Genomic DNA, 19,257 nt, shown 5'->3' with positions numbered 1-19,257 from the left:
CTATGCCAGAAATCATGGCCCTTCCGCGGCGGATCGGCCACTTTTTGTTTAGCCGCTTGAGCTCTGGCGTAACGATCGAGGGATAATCCAGCTTTGGTAAATTTCACGTCGTATCCACCTTTCATTGGAGTGTGTGTGTGTGCGTGTGTGACCGGAAAGAGCGAATATACGTAATGGAATCTCGTACATATATTCGCTGGCTAAATCACGATCGCTCTGTAGTGCGAGGGAGCTCGAGAGAGGGAAAGAGAAGGAGAATATATCGCGGCCACGGAGGCATGAATATGCAGGAGACAAATTTGTTTATCGGTCGTCACACGGCAAACGAAGCGTTTCATTAGCTATTTATTTATTCATTTTTCGTCAACGAGCCACTCGTCGAGCTCCGTCGACGAAAACGCGCGGCGCTCTCACTCTTCCTTTCTCTTTATAATAAACTGGGCGCGGCGCGCGGTAAAAGGGGTATTTGAAAAAGTAGCTGGAAAGCGAAGCGCGGAATAAATGCGAAAGCCCTTGATGCTCGAGGGACGATTTAAAAGCTTGTTTTACAGAGCGCCGCGTGCGATTCGTAATGAAAAATAGAAACGTGATAAAAGAGGAAAGAAGCGTTTTTGCCGATATTGGAGCAGGGATGGATTGTTTATCCTCGATCACGCTTCCCCCATCCCCTCGACTCGCGGATGATGAATAAAATTGAAAATGTTCAAACTCTTGAATAAAGGAAAGCTTATCGAGGGACGAAATTCCTATAGAACTAGGCAGCCCGCTGGGAAAACCGTGTCGCGCGAGCCTCTTTTATTTTGAGTGCGGTGATAGGAAAATTGGAGCGAGCACCGGCTCCGCTAATGGCTGTGTCACCAACACCCGGGCCTATAATCCGTTCGTGCTAATTTCGGGAGGCAAATATTCCCGTTGAGAAAATCAAGCCCCGTGGCCATTGCCGATAGCCCGGAACGAAAGTAGGAGGATTTTCACGCGCGCGCCTCCATTCCGCGGCTTTTCACTTCATTCCTCCCCCTCCGCCGGTCTTTCTCCTCGGGCGGAAATGACCCGGAGTTCTCATCGTTTTGCCTGGTCACATGCTGCCGTTCGCGTTGTTTCCCGAAAGCGTTTTGAGGCGAGCGTCGATTTTCACGAAACCCTCGCAAACTTTGTACGAGCCAAGTTCCTCCGCTAAACGAGTATAGATATGAAATCTTGGGGCCGAGCCCGCTGGTGTGCGTGCCCGGTGAATGCCGTTCGGCTGCATACGTACGCGAGATTCGCCGACGTCGTCGTGCTTGTTCTCAGTTTCGTAGCAGTTTTATACCGAACGCCAGCGCGAAAGGGGTTGAGGCCAGGGGGAAGGAACGAGCTGTCGAGAACGAGACTCGTGTCCAATGCGCGCCTCGAGAGTCTTCTTTTTCCGTCTCGCTTCCCCAACACTCGTACTAACAGTGCGAGCGACGGAGCACCCGCATTTCATCCTCCTTTCTCTTCGTTAAGTGAAACGCCGAGGGATATTCCTTTCGCCAGATAATATAAGCTGCTCGTGAGCATTCCGGACAGGGAGAAAAATTCTATACTCACCACCCTCCGTTCCCAGCGAGATATCCAACGCGGGCATGCAAGATTACAGCCGGGGACTAGATGAGATAAGCGAGAGCGAGGCAGGCCCGAGAGCTTGATTATTTTCGTAAATGTTGTTTCCCATTTGTTGCTTCAACTTTTGGGACACATGCAACCTTCCGAGCCAACGAGTTTTCATTCGGTCTCCTATTATTTGTCAGCTATCACTGCCTTTTCCTCCTCCTCCTTCTTCGGCTCTTTCCATTCCCTTTTTTTTTCATTCTCTATACTATATTCTCTCTTCTCCTCGGCACTGAAGAGGTGATTTTTCGCACTTGCCACCCCTCTGAAACCTGCTCGAGGGGGTCGGAGAATCGAGAAATCGTCCAGGATTCGGGCCTCGACGAGGGGATGGTGCGCAGAGCTTTTCAGGGGCTCGACCATGCTCCCGGGACGCGTTCGTTCTTAAAGCGATTAAGGACGCTCGCTCCGTTTGGCCCATAACGATATAAGAGCTCCACTCGCCCTCCTACAAACCTCCTATACGCACACACCTCCTTCCCCCTTATCCTCTGCATAAATGCCTACCTTCTCTCTAATATACACTAAGTTTGTGGAGAGAAGATAATTAAAAAAGTAATGGCCAGGGCTGGCAGAAACGACACACAGCGAGAGAGCCATCGAGACCAACCGCGAAAAATAAAATACGAGCTTCCTTCTCGCAGTCTCCCCCAATCCTTCCAACGCATTAAAATAATTATAAAGTCAATTTCACATTGAAATTCACCATCGAAATTACCGGACAAGATTCCAACTTGTGTTTATTAAACTTTTGGATTTTTATCGTGTCAACTATTCCAACGCCTCGTGACGTTCATATCCAGAAATGACTTCGCGGAAATTATCATCGAGCGCAACTATCAAATTCCAGTCACCTTACGAATGGAACTCGAGCAACTCGCTTAAAATTTTGCTTCGAATGTTGGAATCCACAGAAATATTTATTTCTCCGAACTATTTTCACGTACTAGAAAATTTTGATGGAAAAGCCTGAATTTTTTGATCGATCATGATCTCAGAAAATTTGACGTTTTTCTTACGAGCTGAATCATCATTTTTTTCAATACGGTTTGGTAGGATTAAAAATATCGAAAGAAGCGTCGTTTCACTGCTCAGGATTCCTTTCGAGAGTGTAAATTTATCGAAATTGAATATTTCGATACAACGAACCGTGCGCGGTTGATTGGAAATTTGCATTGATTCGAATTCATTGAAATTTGAGAATCGTTGCAAGGGTGGGTCTCCGAGAGACGAGGGATTGAAACGCTTCTCGTTGAAATATATCTATGGCATCATTTATTACGTAAATATTTAGTGCATTTTTACTATTAATATTCGTTTTATTCATCGGCTCCACACGATTTCCCATGGGGAAGGAATGCTTCGTGAAAATTCATTTCGAGTTATATATTATTTGTGTTTAATCTAGATATTCCATTAATCCTAAACGAGAGAAATAAAATTCAGTTACAAAGACTTTCCGGACGTGCGTTGGTGGAAAGTTTACGATTAAATTTTACGTTATTTTCCTTCGGTACAAACATGTACAATTTCGCTTTTCGTTTTCGTTCGTTTTTTCGACATCAGTGCTTCAGCATTGATCGATACTTCGATATCGTTTTATATGAGCCTGTCGTTCGGGTAAGGGTTTTCAGGCGTGGCAGTTCTTTCCAACGATCTTCGGTCGAGAATGCTCGGAGTGTAGCCGCTGTAACGATTCCTTCGTCTCGGGGGCGTTGGAATGTTTCCTGAGTTTTCTTGGGCCTCCTCGTGACTGTTGTTGTGGTGAAGCCTGCTCGGTTTTTCAGGTGGTTCGCCTGCAGGACACGTGTAAGGGGGCAGATTTTCGATGCCGACTTGAGGAAAACCAGTTTTCGGGGTTTTTTCTGGTTCTGGTTTGTGTCCGTTGGTCAAATCGATTTCTACCATTGGGGGATCCTCGGACGGGTTCTCTGTCGATTTTTCTGTCTTGGGAACGTTTTCTGGAGCATCCAAAATGGTTTTCAGGCTCTGGGGGACTCCCGAATCGGATTTTTCCTTCTCGGTGTCGAGTGGAACGATTCTCGGCTCGATCGGGCTCTCCAACGGTTTTTCTACCGCCACTGCCTCCGGTCGGACCTTCTCCGAGGGCTCGCCTTTCGACGGTTGATCTTCTTCTCGGTCCAACATGTCCGACAAGGCGGCTTCCAACTCAGTCAAGCTCGGCGTCATCGAGCTCAAATTACTCCCTTCAGCTTCGTCCCGCAAAACTTTCAAAAGCGTCGAATGATCGTTGTCGAAAATTTGTGGTTTGATTTTCGGCTCTGGACTAGGCGGAGGCGTCTTCGTGTCGTCGCCGTTCCTCGTCGATTCCACCGACACTTTCTTATCTTCCTTCTTTTGATTTTCCTCTGCGGATTCAATTGGCCTTTTGTCCTCGAAAAAATCCACTTCGTTCTCCAGCATTTCCTGAGGCAACGATTCCTCGGATATCGTTCTACCGAGAAGTTTGACTTCGGAATCCGACCGCATCGCCATCCTCGAATCACCCTCACGGAGGAGCTCTTTCTCCTCGCAAACGTCCAACGGCTCGCTCTCGTTCGGCAAAGTTCTCTCCAGGCTTCGTCTCCCTCGCCCTCCGTCCACGCCTCCCTCGATCTCCTTTTCCTTCTCGCCATTATCTGCGAAAAGGTGAAACCAATTTTCGGGTCACTCGACGACTCTGGTCAATCTCTTGTCTCGAACAAATAGCCGAGCAAAAAATCACCATTTCAAACCCCTTCTCTTTACCTTTCCGACTTCAATGCACTTTCGTTCGCAGCGCTCGAGACTTTTTCGTTTTATTTCCACCAAAACATTCAACTTTTTTCAACGTAAAATCTTATTTTTTCCCATCAAATTTATTCGAAGGACAAAAAAATCGAAACTGACTTTCTTAAGGCCTGATACACTTGCGATGGGCGGAAAAATCGATAATTTTTTTATCAGATATTCTTCAAGTACAATGTCTTAGATTCGTAGCTATATGGGTATTTCAATCGACCGCTCGGTGCGCGTGGTCGGGTCTAATACGTGAATCTTTAAACGCGATTATCTCAGAATCGTCTATTCTTTGAAAAAGACCTTCGCGGTGGACACGATTACTAAAAAAAAACTGTTTATCCGATCAATACCAAATTTAAACCATTTATTTATAATACTAATAGTTAGGGCCTGGACGAAGGATTTCGTATTTTGTCGGAAAAAAATAATTGTCACAATAAACCAAAAATGTAGCACCTCAAAAAATGATTTTTTTGTTAAAACGGTCGCCATTTTTTTTAAATCAAAATTTTTACAAATCCCTCGTCCAGGCCCGAGTTATTATTGTAATAAATAAATTGGTATAAATTTGGTATGGATCGAATTAATAGTTTTTAGTTATCATGTCCATCGCAATTGATGCTCCAAAAAACGTGTTACTGGAGTTCGATAAAAATTTATTTTCTTGTCGAAAAAAAAATCAAGAAGATCACGTTTTTTCGCCCGCTGCAAGTGTATACGAGGCTTTAAGGATCCGAGTTCACTGTTTACCTTCGCTCTGCTGCAACAGGCTTTCCTTAGCCTCGAAAAACACCTCGCTTCGGGAATCTTTCTGACAATCGTAGAACAAAGTTTTTGCTGACTCGTGTTTATCCGAGTCGTTGATTCCTGAAGAATTGTGAGATTCCGGAGCTCTGAATGAACAGAAAATGACGTATGTTTGTGAGTAAGCAAGATGAATTGATTCTTATTTGAAATAAAAATGAAAAATTCCTCGATTTACCTGTCCGGGTGCAAAAACCATCCGCCACCAAAAGTCGGAGACCTCGAGTCATTAGCGAGGCCATTTTTAATCGGTGTTGAAGTGAGTTTCGGTCCATTTAGCTCGAGGATCGAATTCAAGGTATTTTGATTATTTGGCACGTCGAATAAGAAGTCGACTTCGTCGAACGAAGCTTTTTTCCCGTCCTCGCCTCGGTCCAGTTTCACAGCCTCCCTTTCCCTCTTCTCGTTGTCACTTTTTTTCAAATCTTCCAACGCCCCGCTCGTTATCAATGACGGAAGCGAGCCGGCGGCTGTGATCTTGTGGATTTTTAATTCTGCATCTTCCTCGCCCAACGCAACCTCGTTGGAGGGCTCGAGCTCCGAATAATTCGGCAGACTCACTGTGCTGCTGTTTTTTGGTCTCGAATGTTTCTTCTCACCAAATCTCTCACCTTCACGACTAGATTTTTCGCGATTTGATTTGCTTGCGGCGACCACGACGCTCGGGATCACTCTTCCGGTTCCATTAACCTGGCACAAAAAACCATTCGAATAATTTTTTCATCACTTTTCGTTCTGCTTGCAATTAATTGAATGAATAAAAAAGGAAAAATTCAGGCTCGAAGTTATTCCGGAGAAAAAATACCTTGTGCTCAAAAACTTCTCTGTCGTTGGGCCAATTTTTGGGCAATTTGACAGAAGAGTAAAGAGGCTCGTGAGCGGAGTGTCTCGAATCTTTGGAGCTCCTAATCAGGCCACGATCACCGTGACTTTTCGTAACTTCGTCGGGTTTCGGTGGCAGAGGTCGTCCGCGATTTTTCTTCTTTCGTCTCGGTGGTGGAACCGGAGTAAAGTCTCTCGAGTTCGAACCTGATAAAAATCCAAAAGGTATTATCTTCCGGTGAAAGATGAGCGAGGGGGGGTTGACAAATTGATCGGCCCATTCCGGAGCATTTTCAACGTGTGTCACGTGACCAAAAGACACATTCTTTTCACATACCACTGAAGTTGGTAGAAGTAAGAGTTGCGGCTGGTGGATAGATGCTCCTCTCGAGACTCAAGTTCGTCATCGCGGTACCTGTTCTCGGTGTTACCGGAACTTCGAGATTAACGTCGACCCAGTCGCTCGGATGAAAAGGTCTGTCGACCGAATCGATACTCTGACCTCTTGTCAGAACTTCACGTGGCGGTGAACTCGCGTATCCGATCTCCGAACTGTTGAAAGTAAGACGAAAAATTAATGTAAAGACAAATTCATAGGAAATCATTGTGATTCGACCCCGGAAAATAACAAATTTATGAAAAATAAGTTCCAACAAACTGAATTTCCAACAAAATATTGAATTATTTCAAAAATTTCAAAAGACTCCAGTTTTTTGTGACCTTAAATATTTTTTTTGTTAAACGTAGCTCGTTTTGACGAATCGATTCGTATAATCTGCTGACATTCCAACGGCGCAAACATCGCGAGTACGCATTTAAATAGTTGTCAGGTATTTATCAAGAATGACGGTTATCACGCGTCGTTGAAACGTCATTAAATCGATCGGCTCCAATGAATATAATTATCGGCGATACCCCCAGCAACATAATATCCTGTTGGCATCGGGTTTCAACAAAGGTTTCAAAGCTGCGGTTCACATGCTCGAAGTGCTATTCAAGGTGGTCGCTTCTGAGCTGAGTTACTGTATAAAATCGTCGTGGTAAAGTCGAGCAGCAGGTACATAACGTTATTTATAGAACAGCAGAATAAACAAGCTCGAGAGAGCCCAATAGTGCTTCACTCGTAGTTTCCCCTCTCCCTCTCTCTTCCTTCCTCTTTCTCTCACATTTTCCCTCGCAAATATACCTAACACACGTACGTATTCCCGGAGGTTCGTACCACGGAGAGGACGCGAGCGACACGTCTAATGTATATTCGTAACGTGTTGGAGGGCTTGAGGACTGGGGAGTCGAGTGCAAGAAACAGAACATTATCAAAGACAGCAGAGAAGAATGAGAGAGAGAAAGAATTGCTCGAAAATAAGATGACACGAAAAAAAAAGAAGAAAAAAGTTCGATGTCGGCCTGTAATTTTCCCCCGAGAATGGTGCCAACATCCGTTAATGATGACTTCGATTTAACGTTGTAAAAAGATCGAAAAAATCCGGATTTCTATGCGGCATTGCTCGAGCCTTGGAATCGTTTTTTTTGTTCCCAGCGTCCCGAGCGAGGTACGATTACGGTTTGGTGGATTTCGAAACTCCACCCACGCGAGCCTCGGTGGGTGACTTGTTTGAGAAGGCGAGTAAAATCTGACGAAATTAAAAGGATTTTCATTGGAGGAGAGAGGATTTGAGTGCCCTCGGGAAAAAGAGTATGTGTTCGGGGAAACGTGGATTATGGGCTGTTTCCGCGTGCACTAATGTGCAGCGCATAACACGCATGTGCGGAGAAATATCATGCAATATGCGATTGGGAATTGTGTGAGGAGGAGGCACGGTCACGCGTCAGCGAGGCCTCCGTCTCTCTTTCTCTCTCTCCTTGCCCCTCCCTCTCGCTCTTGCTCTCGCTCGAGAACGTGACCATTTACGGTCCAGAGCTCAGCCTCGTGCTGTCTCAGAGAACTCAGAAATTCCCCTGACTCTCCTCGTGTCCACTCCTCGGCTGTTCCTTCACCTTGTATTTCTCTCTGACCCTGTCTCTGTGCTCGAAGTCGCTTACACCTTCGATGCCTGTTAGACACGTATTGGATATTTTAAATCGAAGATTGAATCAGCGCCCCTTTTCACCGCATCGAATAGAATAATTTTCCAAGAAAATATCGAAAAAGCAGATAATCAAAGGACCTTTGAACATAAAATTGTAATGTGTCGCTGCTCCGGAGCAGCCTTTCACTTTCAAATCGTTTCATTTTTCTCAAACACCTCGACACTTGAACTTTACGATCTGAGGGAACGAGCGAGCTCCTACTACGGAAAGAATAATCGCCAAGTCACGCATTGTATTTTCTAATTGCTTTTGTCGTGATTTTTTACACTCGAGCTAGCATTGTTCCTGGCCAAGGTCCGCGGAGACGAGTCTCCTACTCTGGTAACAGAACAAAATTATATTTTTTCACGATAGCAAATGGCAATTAGTCTCGCCGCCTTCCCGAGCCTGCACGGTGCATTCAGCGTCGCGTTTAACGCGCGCGCGCGCTGATAAACGGAGATTGCAAAATTCTGCGAAGAAAAGTCCTTTACCATTTTTCCCTCCGAGGCACCGTTGACGAGTTATCGATCGATCAGCGACAGCGAATCGGGCGCGTTTCCCCCACTCCCTGCTCCGCCTGTCCCCGCGCGCAGCCGATTGGCTGTCGCCTTATTTCTTGCGTAACTTTTCAACGGTGCGTCAGAGGCGAAAATCTCTGAGGACTTTTCTCCTCAGAATCAAACGATCTACAAAATCTATTGGTTTTGAATCCGGTGCTCGCGCGACTCGTCACGAAAACACGACTCAACGTGTGCATATTTATATCCATGAATCTCCCACACTCCATTGTCATGTTGCATAATTTCGGCGACCGCGTAATCCCCCGAGCGGAATGAAGAACACCGTAGCAAAGTGCAAAAACATTCAAGCTCGTTGCTCACATGCCAACAAAAACCTTTTCTCTGTGCGATTTGTGGCCTCCCTCTTTTATCTCGGTAAGCTGAATTGCGATTCGCTATTTCCAAGCAAAATACGTTTCGCCACGGCGTAAGTAAGGTCTGCGTGCACCAGGCGCATACACCTTCCTCCTCCCTGCCCCCCGCCCCGACACTCGCGTGCATCTTCTCTCGAATACGCGCGTTTCGTGCCAAAAGCAAAATACCGCGCATTTATTCCGAGCTACAACTTATCCTGAACAAATGCAGAATGCCCATTGAGGTGTTGTAATAAAATGTTTTGGCTCGTTTACTTTTTTCTTTACCTTGTTACTCTCTGAGTTGCCCCGCCCAGTACCGAGCCCTCTTCCTTCAAGCCTGGATAAATCTGCAACAATTTCACAGCGTTATTTCAATACGTTGAAACATCAAGTTTTTCATTATCACGAAAAACGTAAACTTTAACTACTTCAGTTTATTGTCAACTTTCATTTTTCTAAAAATAAGATTCGAGTTGTTCGTTATCGTGAAATGAATCGCTCGAAGTGGCACGAATCGAAAGCAAAAGTTGGTAGAACGGGAAGGAAAAACGTTTGTGGATATCGTTGAAATATTTGTTCTCAATAATACATTTTGTTAGCAGGAAGAGCGAGGTTTTATATTCGTTTCTCGTTGTTAGGATGAACTAATTGCTCGAACGTTTCATTATGTAATGCAGCAGGCAGATAGGATCCTGCTACGTAGCACTTTGTAATTAGTTGGAGAAGCAATAAGTGTTTTTTTCTATTGAAATCATGAAAAATGCAAATGCGAAAGGGAGAGCTGATCTTACGGAGATCGATTCGATCGCGAGCCTGCGTTTCGTAACGCGACCTCGTCACAGGGCCAGAATCTTTGACCAGCTTAATAAACTCTCGCGATTGAAATTGTTTACCCGGCATATCGTCGAACGCGAGACGATTTATGTTTTACAACCGGTACGATATTAGAAGAGGAATTTTACACGTGTTTGCAGAACATTGTGATTCCTGATGCTGTTCTCATCTCATCTCCCATTCCCTCTTTCTCTCTCTCTCTCTCTCTCTCTCTCTGTCTATCGTTCTCTTTCTCTCTTGGTTATGCATAATGCATACAATTATCGTAAGGTAACTTCTCGACTCAGATATCCTCGTTTCCAGGCACAGACAACAGCGAAATCATGAGAGCTTCGTGGCAAAACTGTCGACGAGGAATAAATACATAGTTACGTAGAAGCTCTTCCACATGAACGAAAAACAAAATCTCTCAACGTTACTTTCCGCTGGTGCTCTACATACGAAAAAAGGTATGAATTTTTACAACCCCCTTTACAATGCATTTTTCATCCAAAACCATTGAAATTGATTGGGCCAATGATTCTGATGATTGAACATGCTTTTATTTTCAACCCAAAAATTGTTTTTGAGCCCCCCACGTACAGAGGCCCTTGAGAAATGTGTAAGAACCTCCCAAAATCTTTGGATACTCCAAATTAGTTAATAAAATTGTCCCAAAAATAAATTTCTCATATTCGACGTGAAAATGCCCATATATAAATATTCTCGAGTGTATGAATGCAGCTAAATCCTCGAGTTCTCTTATAACTGTACGAGAGCACGGGTATGTCTCATATAACGAATGTTGGACTCTGTCGCGATAACTAATAACGTTGGCTTTTGTCGTCGTTGTGTGGCTTGCTGAGTTTGCGACGAGTTCGTACGAGAGTGAGAGAAAGAGAGATAGAAACAACGACGACGAGGACGAGGAGGAGATACAAATGGAAACGTGACGAATAGTGCACCATTGGTGAGTTGGGAGCAGAACACGTAATATGTGACGTTGAAGACAGAGACCAATTTGGTCCACAATCATTAGATATATATATATATATATGTGTGTGTGTGTGTATAGTTTGCATACACAAATAGCATACATACAATTTACGTACGGGGTCCTGAACGTCATCATTAACATCTGGACGTTTTGACCTACAATTATGTTAAACAGCCGAACGTAATGAAACGACAGTATGTACAACCTGTTAAATTTGCCTATTTCCTACGATACACTTTACCTCATGTGTCTACGTGCACAGTCATCGAATTTCTAATGCCACTGAGCTCGGGAACCTTCCAAACTTAGGAGACGCAGAACCTTCAACTTGTTTTCGATAATGAACACTTTTTTTCAATAATAAAAAATATTTTCATACAAAGCCTCGACTTGAAAATATATTGGAGATTCGAGAATCTTCAAAACTCGCACAAAAAAAACGATTTTCTTGGATCTTCGAAATGTTACGGAAAGCATCGATGACGTGTGTTTGATAAATATTGACAGGGAAGCCAATATTTTTATTTTTTCTCTCATATCCGGCTGTTTTCCGATCGACTTTACCATTGAATTTTCAGATGTTAATGAACTCGAGATTTCGAAATGAAATATCGATAGCCATTAAGGCATCGTTAATGCGCTTCGTTGAGATTAAACTTGAAACTTCATTTGGAAAGATTTGTTGAAAAACGTGTTTATTGAAGGAGCGACTCGAGCTCGTCAATTGTAAAGTAATTGGATTTTAACGATATGTATTTTGTGCGAAAAGTGATCGAGGACCGGCGGGAGATAATGACTAACGAGGCTCCGACTCGAGTCTCATTAGAGTATTATTAAAGTGTCCGTTATGTCTATTGTATGCGGCGAGTGTACGTTGGCCACGTGATCTTAAATCTTCCGGAGAAAGTCTAACCTCACTACAGCGCCTTGTACCCAGCGGCATTTCACTTCTCGTTGCAAACGTAAAAAAACATCTCGCGCACAGTAATCGATGGGATATGCGAGAACGTATATTCGCTGTGAGGAAAAACCCGTAATTTGCGACGTAAAAGATACTCGAAGCAAACGATTTGCGAATCGCGCGCTCGAAATAAGCGAAAACGATTAGTCGGACGACTTCATTTTCTTTGGTTTTATCTTCATTGTGATATTTTACGGGGCAGTTAGAATTTCCGAGAGTTCATCGACGACTATTAACGGCGAGACGAGTTTTGTCTGCGTTTACATTTGGAAAATCGTTTCTTTGGACCGAAGAGAAAAGATTCGGACTTTGTGTTTCGTCGTTCCTTTTGACAATAATTTTTGTTACTCTTCCAAAGTCCCTGTTAAGCGTGAATAGAACGACGCGACATTTGTGCCAATTTCTCGAGCCTCTAAGGGACCTTTCACAGGTCACGGGGAAATCCACGTCCTAATAATCCCTCCGGCCGTTATTTACAGAGACCCGAACTTCGCTGGCAAGTTCAGGTACAGAGATTTGATGGGGGAGGTTTGAAAAGAAATTTCGAAACCCGACGAATATTGCTGGGTTTATACCTCGCACAAAAAGCGGCTGGGAAGCAGACAACAAATTTTGGAAAGAGCCAAACTACAATAGAGGCTCGGATCGATTGTCAACCTCAATAAAAACTCGGAACAAACCGAGACAAATGGATTAGCAATGGGGACAGTTCGGACTGAAGAGCAGAAGGAGCGTCGTTTCGAGTTTGCATTATTTCCAACGACAAAATAATGAAAAAGTTTTCAAAATGACAACTAAGCTGTTTTTTCTCAAAAACAAAAATCATTAATCAATCAATTTTATTGCAAAATTCTCGTTTAAAATGACAGCAAAAGAAACAATTTTCCAATGAATTACGTTTCGTCTCGAGGAAAAATGGTCCCCGAGCAAGTGACCATAAGCGATTGTTTTGAATTCAGTGATTCTCATTTTCTCGAGTGAGCATATTATTGAGTTACGTCATCGGCGGTGTACGAACGTTGTCGAACATGTGCCGTATCCCCGTCTCTCTCTCTCTCTCTCTCTCTCTCTCTCTCTCTCTCTCTCTCTCTCTCTCTGTGTATATATTTGTCTGAATGTACAGGCCGATTTAGGAGGAGCTCGTTGCATAATCACCGCTTTTTGCAGCGCGTTTATCCCGCGATTCAGCGTCTCTCGATCGATCCTCGCGCGATCTTTATCTCTCCGTCTCTTTATTTCTCCCACGTTCATAACATCAAAAAGCCAGGGTTATAGCGCGAAATAATAACAATTGAGGCAACAATAATAACAACAATTTACAAGCAAACTCGTTCGTGCTGCTGCACTCCTCATTCGCTTGTCTTCATTACGAGCGAAACGATTTTTCAACGCTTCTAACAAGCGGCCTTGCTCATGACTATACCTGTTCCCCAGATTATTTAATTTACCTGCCCCACTCGATTGCTCTGCCTGGACTAGGCCCGAATAATAATGGGATCCGAGGCTCAAAGAATCATGGGTATTAATTTTTTTGTTTGCTCCCTCGGAGCCAGTCTGCTTTTATCTTTTAATTCAAAATAAATTTCGAAAGTGTATCGTTCAATATTTTGAGCCGTTGAACGATTGTTGCCGATCGCTCAGTCTCGGCTTCCATGAATCTTCTGACATTCGCGCTATTCCATGGTTAAATAGCGTGTCAAAAGATTCGAAGTGAGCGCGATTAGCAGGAAAAAGGAGACAGTCCAGTGCTGATTTACGGTGACTCTCCAAAAAATTGTTTTTTCTCCGTTGCTGTTCAATCAGTTAGAAACTTTCTCTGCGTCTTATCGCCGCAATATAAATCGACTACGAAGCACCTCCGCTGAATTGTACTCGCTGTGGAAACTAAATTCGAATTGGAATTCGTTCGACAACACAAGCCGGAAAGCAACTTGCAGCTCTCGCCCATCCAAACCTTCCCACTGGCATACTTAATTTACCGGGTCAACGTTGCCCAAAGCGTGTGGAAAGTATGCAAACCGCGGGAAAGAGAGAGCTCCGGAGAGAGGAGAGCTTTGCTCGGCTTTTATAGTTTATAACGTTACTCCAGTGTCGATAGGGAAAAGCTCCAACTGTATAATGTTCTTTAACTCTTGTCCCTTGCACTACACAACCGTTCAAAAGTATTTCCCGACTTCTCGGTTGCGAGCAAGTTTCACGAATATTCGACACCAAAATTAACGCTGAAAATAATTGGATGCTCATCCACTCGGTTAAAATTTAACTCTTCTACTAAATCCAAGAAATTTATTCGAAATATTCCACTCAAAAATGATTTGCTCAAAAAAAGTATTGAATGAACGAGTTCAGTGATTTCGTTCTCGTTCATTTGCGTCTTTAAAACATTTTTTTAAAAAGTTCTGAAATTTGCCTGGTGAAGCCAGGTCGTTTTATTGAAATTCTGACGATGAGTTTTATTGAGACATTTTGGTGGGCGAGTACTTTTGAGTGCTAGTGTATCTTCGATGCTGTACATATGTATGTGGCTGCTGGTTTACGCGGTGACAGAGGGGATGCAAAAGCGGTTTAAATTGCAAATTTTGCCCGGACGAACTCTCCGTACACGTTCAGTTTTGCGACAGGTTGGCCTGATCCTTCTGCCTCTCTCTCGCTTCCTCTCTCTTGCTCCCGTTTTAAGGCCTAACACCCCTGTCGTCCAACTCCGATTAAATTTCATCTCCGGTCACCAACCACCTCAATTCTCCTGGCGTATTATAGTTTCAGCGTCGCCATTTCATAATTCATAATGACAAGATTTTTGTAGTCTAAAGAAAAAACGATTGCGCGTAGCCGGGGGATGATGTCACCTCGTTGGATCAGCCCCGACGCGAGTCTTGTTTTTTATATTTCGACTTCGGAATCTCTCAACACACGCTAATGGCGAATTTATTAAGTTCCGGTTTTTCAGCTCGTATTACGAGCCGCCACGTAAGCTTGTTGCATAAAATTTCGTGCGAAAACGACATCGCAACTGCAGTGCTCGTCGTTCTCGCCTGAGAGTGTTGAAAAATCACTTTTTTCTCGACGATAAAAATATCATTTTTATGAAAACCGACTGCTCGGCTCGGAGAATCGTACGCTTTCCCAAAAATACATTTTCATTTCGAAATCATCGTATTTCGTTGTCGAATAAAATGCGAACTCGAAATAAAGTGAGTTTTTCCACTCTTTTTAATAAACGCTTCAACATTCTCGAATTCGATAAAAAAGGATGATTAAAAAGCCTCGAAAAAAGCACGAGCCGACGCGGAATCACGTTTGAATGTACACCGAGTCTGAAAATGTCACGCTTAGCCATTATCGTAGTTAGTCTAATAGAGCTCGACGAGATCGCAGGTTACGTGAGATAAAAGGAAGTGAGGTGAAACGCTGTAGCAGCGAGAGAGAGAGCGAGAAAGAGAGAGATTCGAGGTCGATTTAGCACAAACCGTTTTTCCTCGTTTCTTACGTACCGTTTAATAATAATAGTCCATTTTATAATTAGAATAACGTACTACGACAGATTATACGCGCTCGAGTCCTTTATCGTTCCCGGAAGGAGCTTGCGATTCGAATTCTTCGGTATTTTTCTGTAATTGCTGTTTCAGTGCTCTTTAATATTTTGTTCGGTGTAAACTATAATTCCAGTATCTGCGCGTTGAACAAATGGAAGAGATAAGAGGTCGTTTGCGCCGCGAGACCGGAAATAGCAAAGAGCTAGAAAAGCTGAGACTGTGAAAATATTGCCCATTAAGTCACACCTCGCGACGAGAAATAGCGATTCCACGCGAGTCTTGAAAACCGATAAAGATAACGGTGAAGCGAGAGCACCCTCGGCCTAAATCCCTGTTGCATTATACGCGTCGCATCTTCGTCCTCGAGCCTTGATAATTCTCAAATAAACTTGCGATAATTATTGCTTCGCTGTACAACTTATCAGACATGTTCTAATCGGCGAAGCAAATGAGAGCGCGCGAGCCACGAGACACATCTTCAATGTCACTATTTATTTTCTCATTGGCACACGTATTTCTCTCGAATGCATAACGGTTTTTCCTTCTCCGTTCTGTCTTCTCGTAAATGATTCAACATCGTCGATTTTATCAAGAAACGAATTTTCGATCTAAAATCTTGAACGTGGCAAGAGACTTTGCTGTTTCTAAGTTTGCAGCGGAACAAAACGGAATTTTTAGAAGCAGAGTAGTCAGAAATTCATGACTCTACGTTCATTTGAATATGTTTATTTGACTCACTCGATGCGCGCAGCGGAGGAAAACTCTGTCGAGAGGTGATTTCGAGTCCTGCGCTTTGGTGGATTTTTCTTTGCACCAGGCTTGTCCCATTTTAAATCTTCCTGAGGAACTTCTCCGCCAGAAATTCCCTCGCGATTAAAGTCGCTTCGAGGTTATCCGTCAGCGGTGGAAAAGGAGTTGCGTGCCGTCGAAAAACCCGACCTCAGCCGTGGGATTTTCTCGGTGCCGGTGTCTGTGAAGTCTTCTCGCACGCCCCAGCTATCGAACGGATGTAGGTCATCGCGCACCGATGCCACCAGTTTCTCATGACCTGCCCCAACGGAGGAGGAAAACCGCGAAACGATGACGAACCAACGCACTTAACACTCGCTCGCTTATTAAAATACGATCGGCATCCGACTTTCCCCCAAGACGAGGCTCACATCCGAGGAGAAATCTTCTCAAATAAGATCCTCCGGTTATAACCCACCGCGAAGAGACATTCCCGTAAACAAAAAGCGAGAAAGAATCACCGGGAGCTAAAAATAGCGCTCGCTTTCCTCCAACTTCCCACGCCTCCGTTCTGAAAGCATAAAAAATTCATTTTTTCACCACCGCGTAGAACATCTGTTACCGGGACCCAAAGGCCGGTCGCGAGAGCCCGAAAATATACTGAAATGGTAAAAGGAGACCGAACGTCAATAATTCCGAGTGGAAACGCCGCGAAGGGAAAACTCGAATCGAAAATAGCAGGCAAATTAAACGACGCCGCGAAATCGACGCTCGATTTCCCCGAAGCTCCGTCCCGCGATAACTCACCAAAAATGAGAGATCGAAAATCGTTGTACCAGCGGTGAAAAGTCAACGATGAGCAAAAGAACGTCGAGCCGTAAAAACGTTCGACGCGCATTGACCCCGCGGTCCAGCCTCAGAAATCTTCTGGAAAGTCGGTGTAGAAGAGTCTGCATTCCACGGAGACGCAGTATAAACGGAAGAAAAAAGGAGAGAGAAAGAGCGAGTGAGAGAGAGAGAGAGAGAAAAAGAATGTTTCATGAATGTTAAACATCGTAGGAATTCCGTATGAAGAGAGAGAGGCTCGCGCGCCGGTTTCACTCGGCGCGATAACGATAGTTGGATCGTACCGGTGACTTCGAGTAGTTGAGATAAGCGCTGTTTATTTTCGTCGAGACGTACCTTCGTCGAATTCGTTGAGGTTGAAGAAGGATCAGAAGAGAGTGAAGATGTTGATGACGAAGTCGAAGGAATCCGGAAGATGATAAGCGCGGTCAGAGGAATTGGCGACTGGTACGGTGCGGCTGGTACCGAGCACTCGGGGCCCGCCGCTCATTCTCCGTCTCCCGAATACCTACAAACGCGGGCAATTGGAGAAACGCGAGTGTAAACACTGCACATGCACTCGGACACTTTTGAGAGACGAAAGAGAGCAGCGAAACGGACGCGGGTCGGTCTTTCGGCACTGCTGGGGATCTCGGGATTAGATTCGGGCGTTTATACATCAACGCGCAGAGCCGTAGAGCCGAGGGGATCCGACGAAGGAGCACTCGAACGATTATTCCAATGGCGTTCACTCCCGTGTTGAGAGAATCGGTGAAAATGGCTTCGACGCCGACGCCAATCTTGAGCCCACATCCGCGAGATCGATCATTACTTCCGAGCGACACCTGCTTCGATTCTATAACCTTTGAAAAGCGATGTTTGAAAAACGGGACTCCCGGAGCAGAGCGCTCGCGAGATATCGGTATTCGAGTATCCACAGTCCAGCGAACACTGTGCACCGATTCATCTCGGAACTGAAAGATAGGAAGGCCAAAGAGAGAGAGAAAGAGTTGAAAAGAGGGAGGGAATCCGAGAGAGGAAACGACTGGCGAACGAGCCGTACGCGACGACGAGGTGTGTATCCACCAGTCTGCAGGCATAAAAACCCACGTACACACACGCACGAGCTCCACTCGCTGCATACTATACTCGCGCACACACCGCTGGAACGAGAAGCCAGAACTCGCGAGCGGAGAGAGTCCGGTCCGTGAAACCGCGGACTATCTCGCGGCTTGTTCATCGCCGCCGGAGACGCAGAAACCCTGAGATCGGTCGAGGCGAGATCGAGCCGCGGACTAATCGAACGAGCAATGCTGCCCCCTTTTTTCGACAATTTTCCTCCGAGAATTTAAAGCCGCAGGAAACAGCGGCTCGAGAAGCGACCACGTTTTTTCAAGTCTTTCCAGTCCCGCGAGTCGACGTTTCAGTGCGAGTGCTTCAACTCGGTGTTTTTCGTTCGATGATCTCTTTCATTTAGCGCAAATGCAGTTTGGTTAAATAGCCTTGAATCGCGCGCTTCTTTCCGAATAAAATAATGTCGAAACTGAAATCCAGCTCGCCAAGGTCGGAGGGACCCTTGAAAAAAGTCTCCGCACCCGTCTGAACCCCACGAAAGCAAATTACCGTCGCAAGGGCCATTTCACTCGACTCGAAACCTCATTTTCTCGTTTTAAGCTGCTCTGTGTGCGCCTGATTTTTTTCTTCGCGTTCGCTCGCTGCTCGATGCTTACACCAGCGAATGTTTCTCTCTCCGGGTCGTGGCCGGGGCTCACATGTGTTCGTTTTAGTGCACGTGTGCACGAGCGTAGTATAGTCAGGTTTCTCGAGGATGCCTGTTCCTCTCCCGGCCCCGTCCGAGGTTCGTTCTCTTGGGAGCGAGAGCCTCGAATTCATCTCTCGTGTGTCAGTCTCCTCGAGCGCTTCATCCTCCTCGGAGCGAAAAGAAAACATGCGTCCGTCTCATTTTTTTGTCTATGCAACGGACTCGTCTTTCGCTGAGGTACGTCCTGGGACTCCGAACCGACGAGTTTCCCATCGAAGAAAATGGTCCAGTTACGGAGGATAGAAATACCAGGCGGAATCTCGAAACTATTCTCCGCGATCGTCGAATGCGACCCCGTGACACCATTTTTTCAAGCTTTTTTTCATATCCCACTGCGAAGGATCCATAAAACTCGCTGGGAAATTTCATGGCAAGACTCGATGAAAGAAACTCGTGAAAATTCGAATCTCTTGAAATTTTTAACTCAACGAAAAATGAAAACTGAATTAAAGATCGTCCGCCCACGCGATATAGCGATCGACGAGCCACTTTCGTGAAACCCGACTCCAAAAACGTCCGAACGCGGCGTCTTCCACCTTCGCGATCCTCCGAAAG

The 19,257-nt window shown here is 44.9% G+C and overlaps 1 protein-coding gene across 3 annotated transcripts; it reads right to left on the bottom strand.

Moving 5' to 3' along the window:
• Window positions 1–2,881: 2,881 nt before the first annotated feature.
• LOC122416840 (uncharacterized) lies at window positions 2,882–17,907 on the bottom strand. 3 transcript variants are annotated; one of them, XM_043429914.1, is made up of 9 exons: window positions 17,238–17,907; window positions 16,863–17,005; window positions 16,065–16,626; window positions 9,308–9,369; window positions 6,374–6,588; window positions 6,020–6,243; window positions 5,393–5,904; window positions 5,161–5,303; window positions 2,882–4,268 (listed from the first exon to the last, which is right to left on the bottom strand). In XM_043429914.1, the coding sequence occupies exons 3-9, from the start codon at window positions 16,152–16,154 to the stop codon at window positions 3,229–3,231; spliced, it is 2,286 nt and encodes a 761-aa protein (XP_043285849.1). In that variant the 5' UTR covers window positions 16,155–16,626; window positions 16,863–17,005; window positions 17,238–17,907; the 3' UTR covers window positions 2,882–3,228. The 3 variants fall into 3 exon arrangements, with proteins under 3 accessions (XP_043285849.1, XP_043285848.1, XP_043285850.1); XM_043429913.1 differs by lacking the exon at window positions 16,863–17,005; XM_043429915.1 differs by lacking the exons at window positions 16,065–16,626; window positions 16,863–17,005 and having other exon boundaries at window positions 17,238–17,904.
• Window positions 17,908–19,257: the final 1,350 nt, after the last annotated feature.

The sequence above is a fragment of the Venturia canescens genome, chromosome 10, assembly GCF_019457755.1.
Source record: "Venturia canescens isolate UGA chromosome 10, ASM1945775v1, whole genome shotgun sequence".
Lineage (NCBI taxonomy): Eukaryota > Metazoa > Arthropoda > Insecta > Hymenoptera > Ichneumonidae > Venturia > Venturia canescens.
This window is presented reverse-complemented; position numbering and strand designations above follow the sequence as displayed.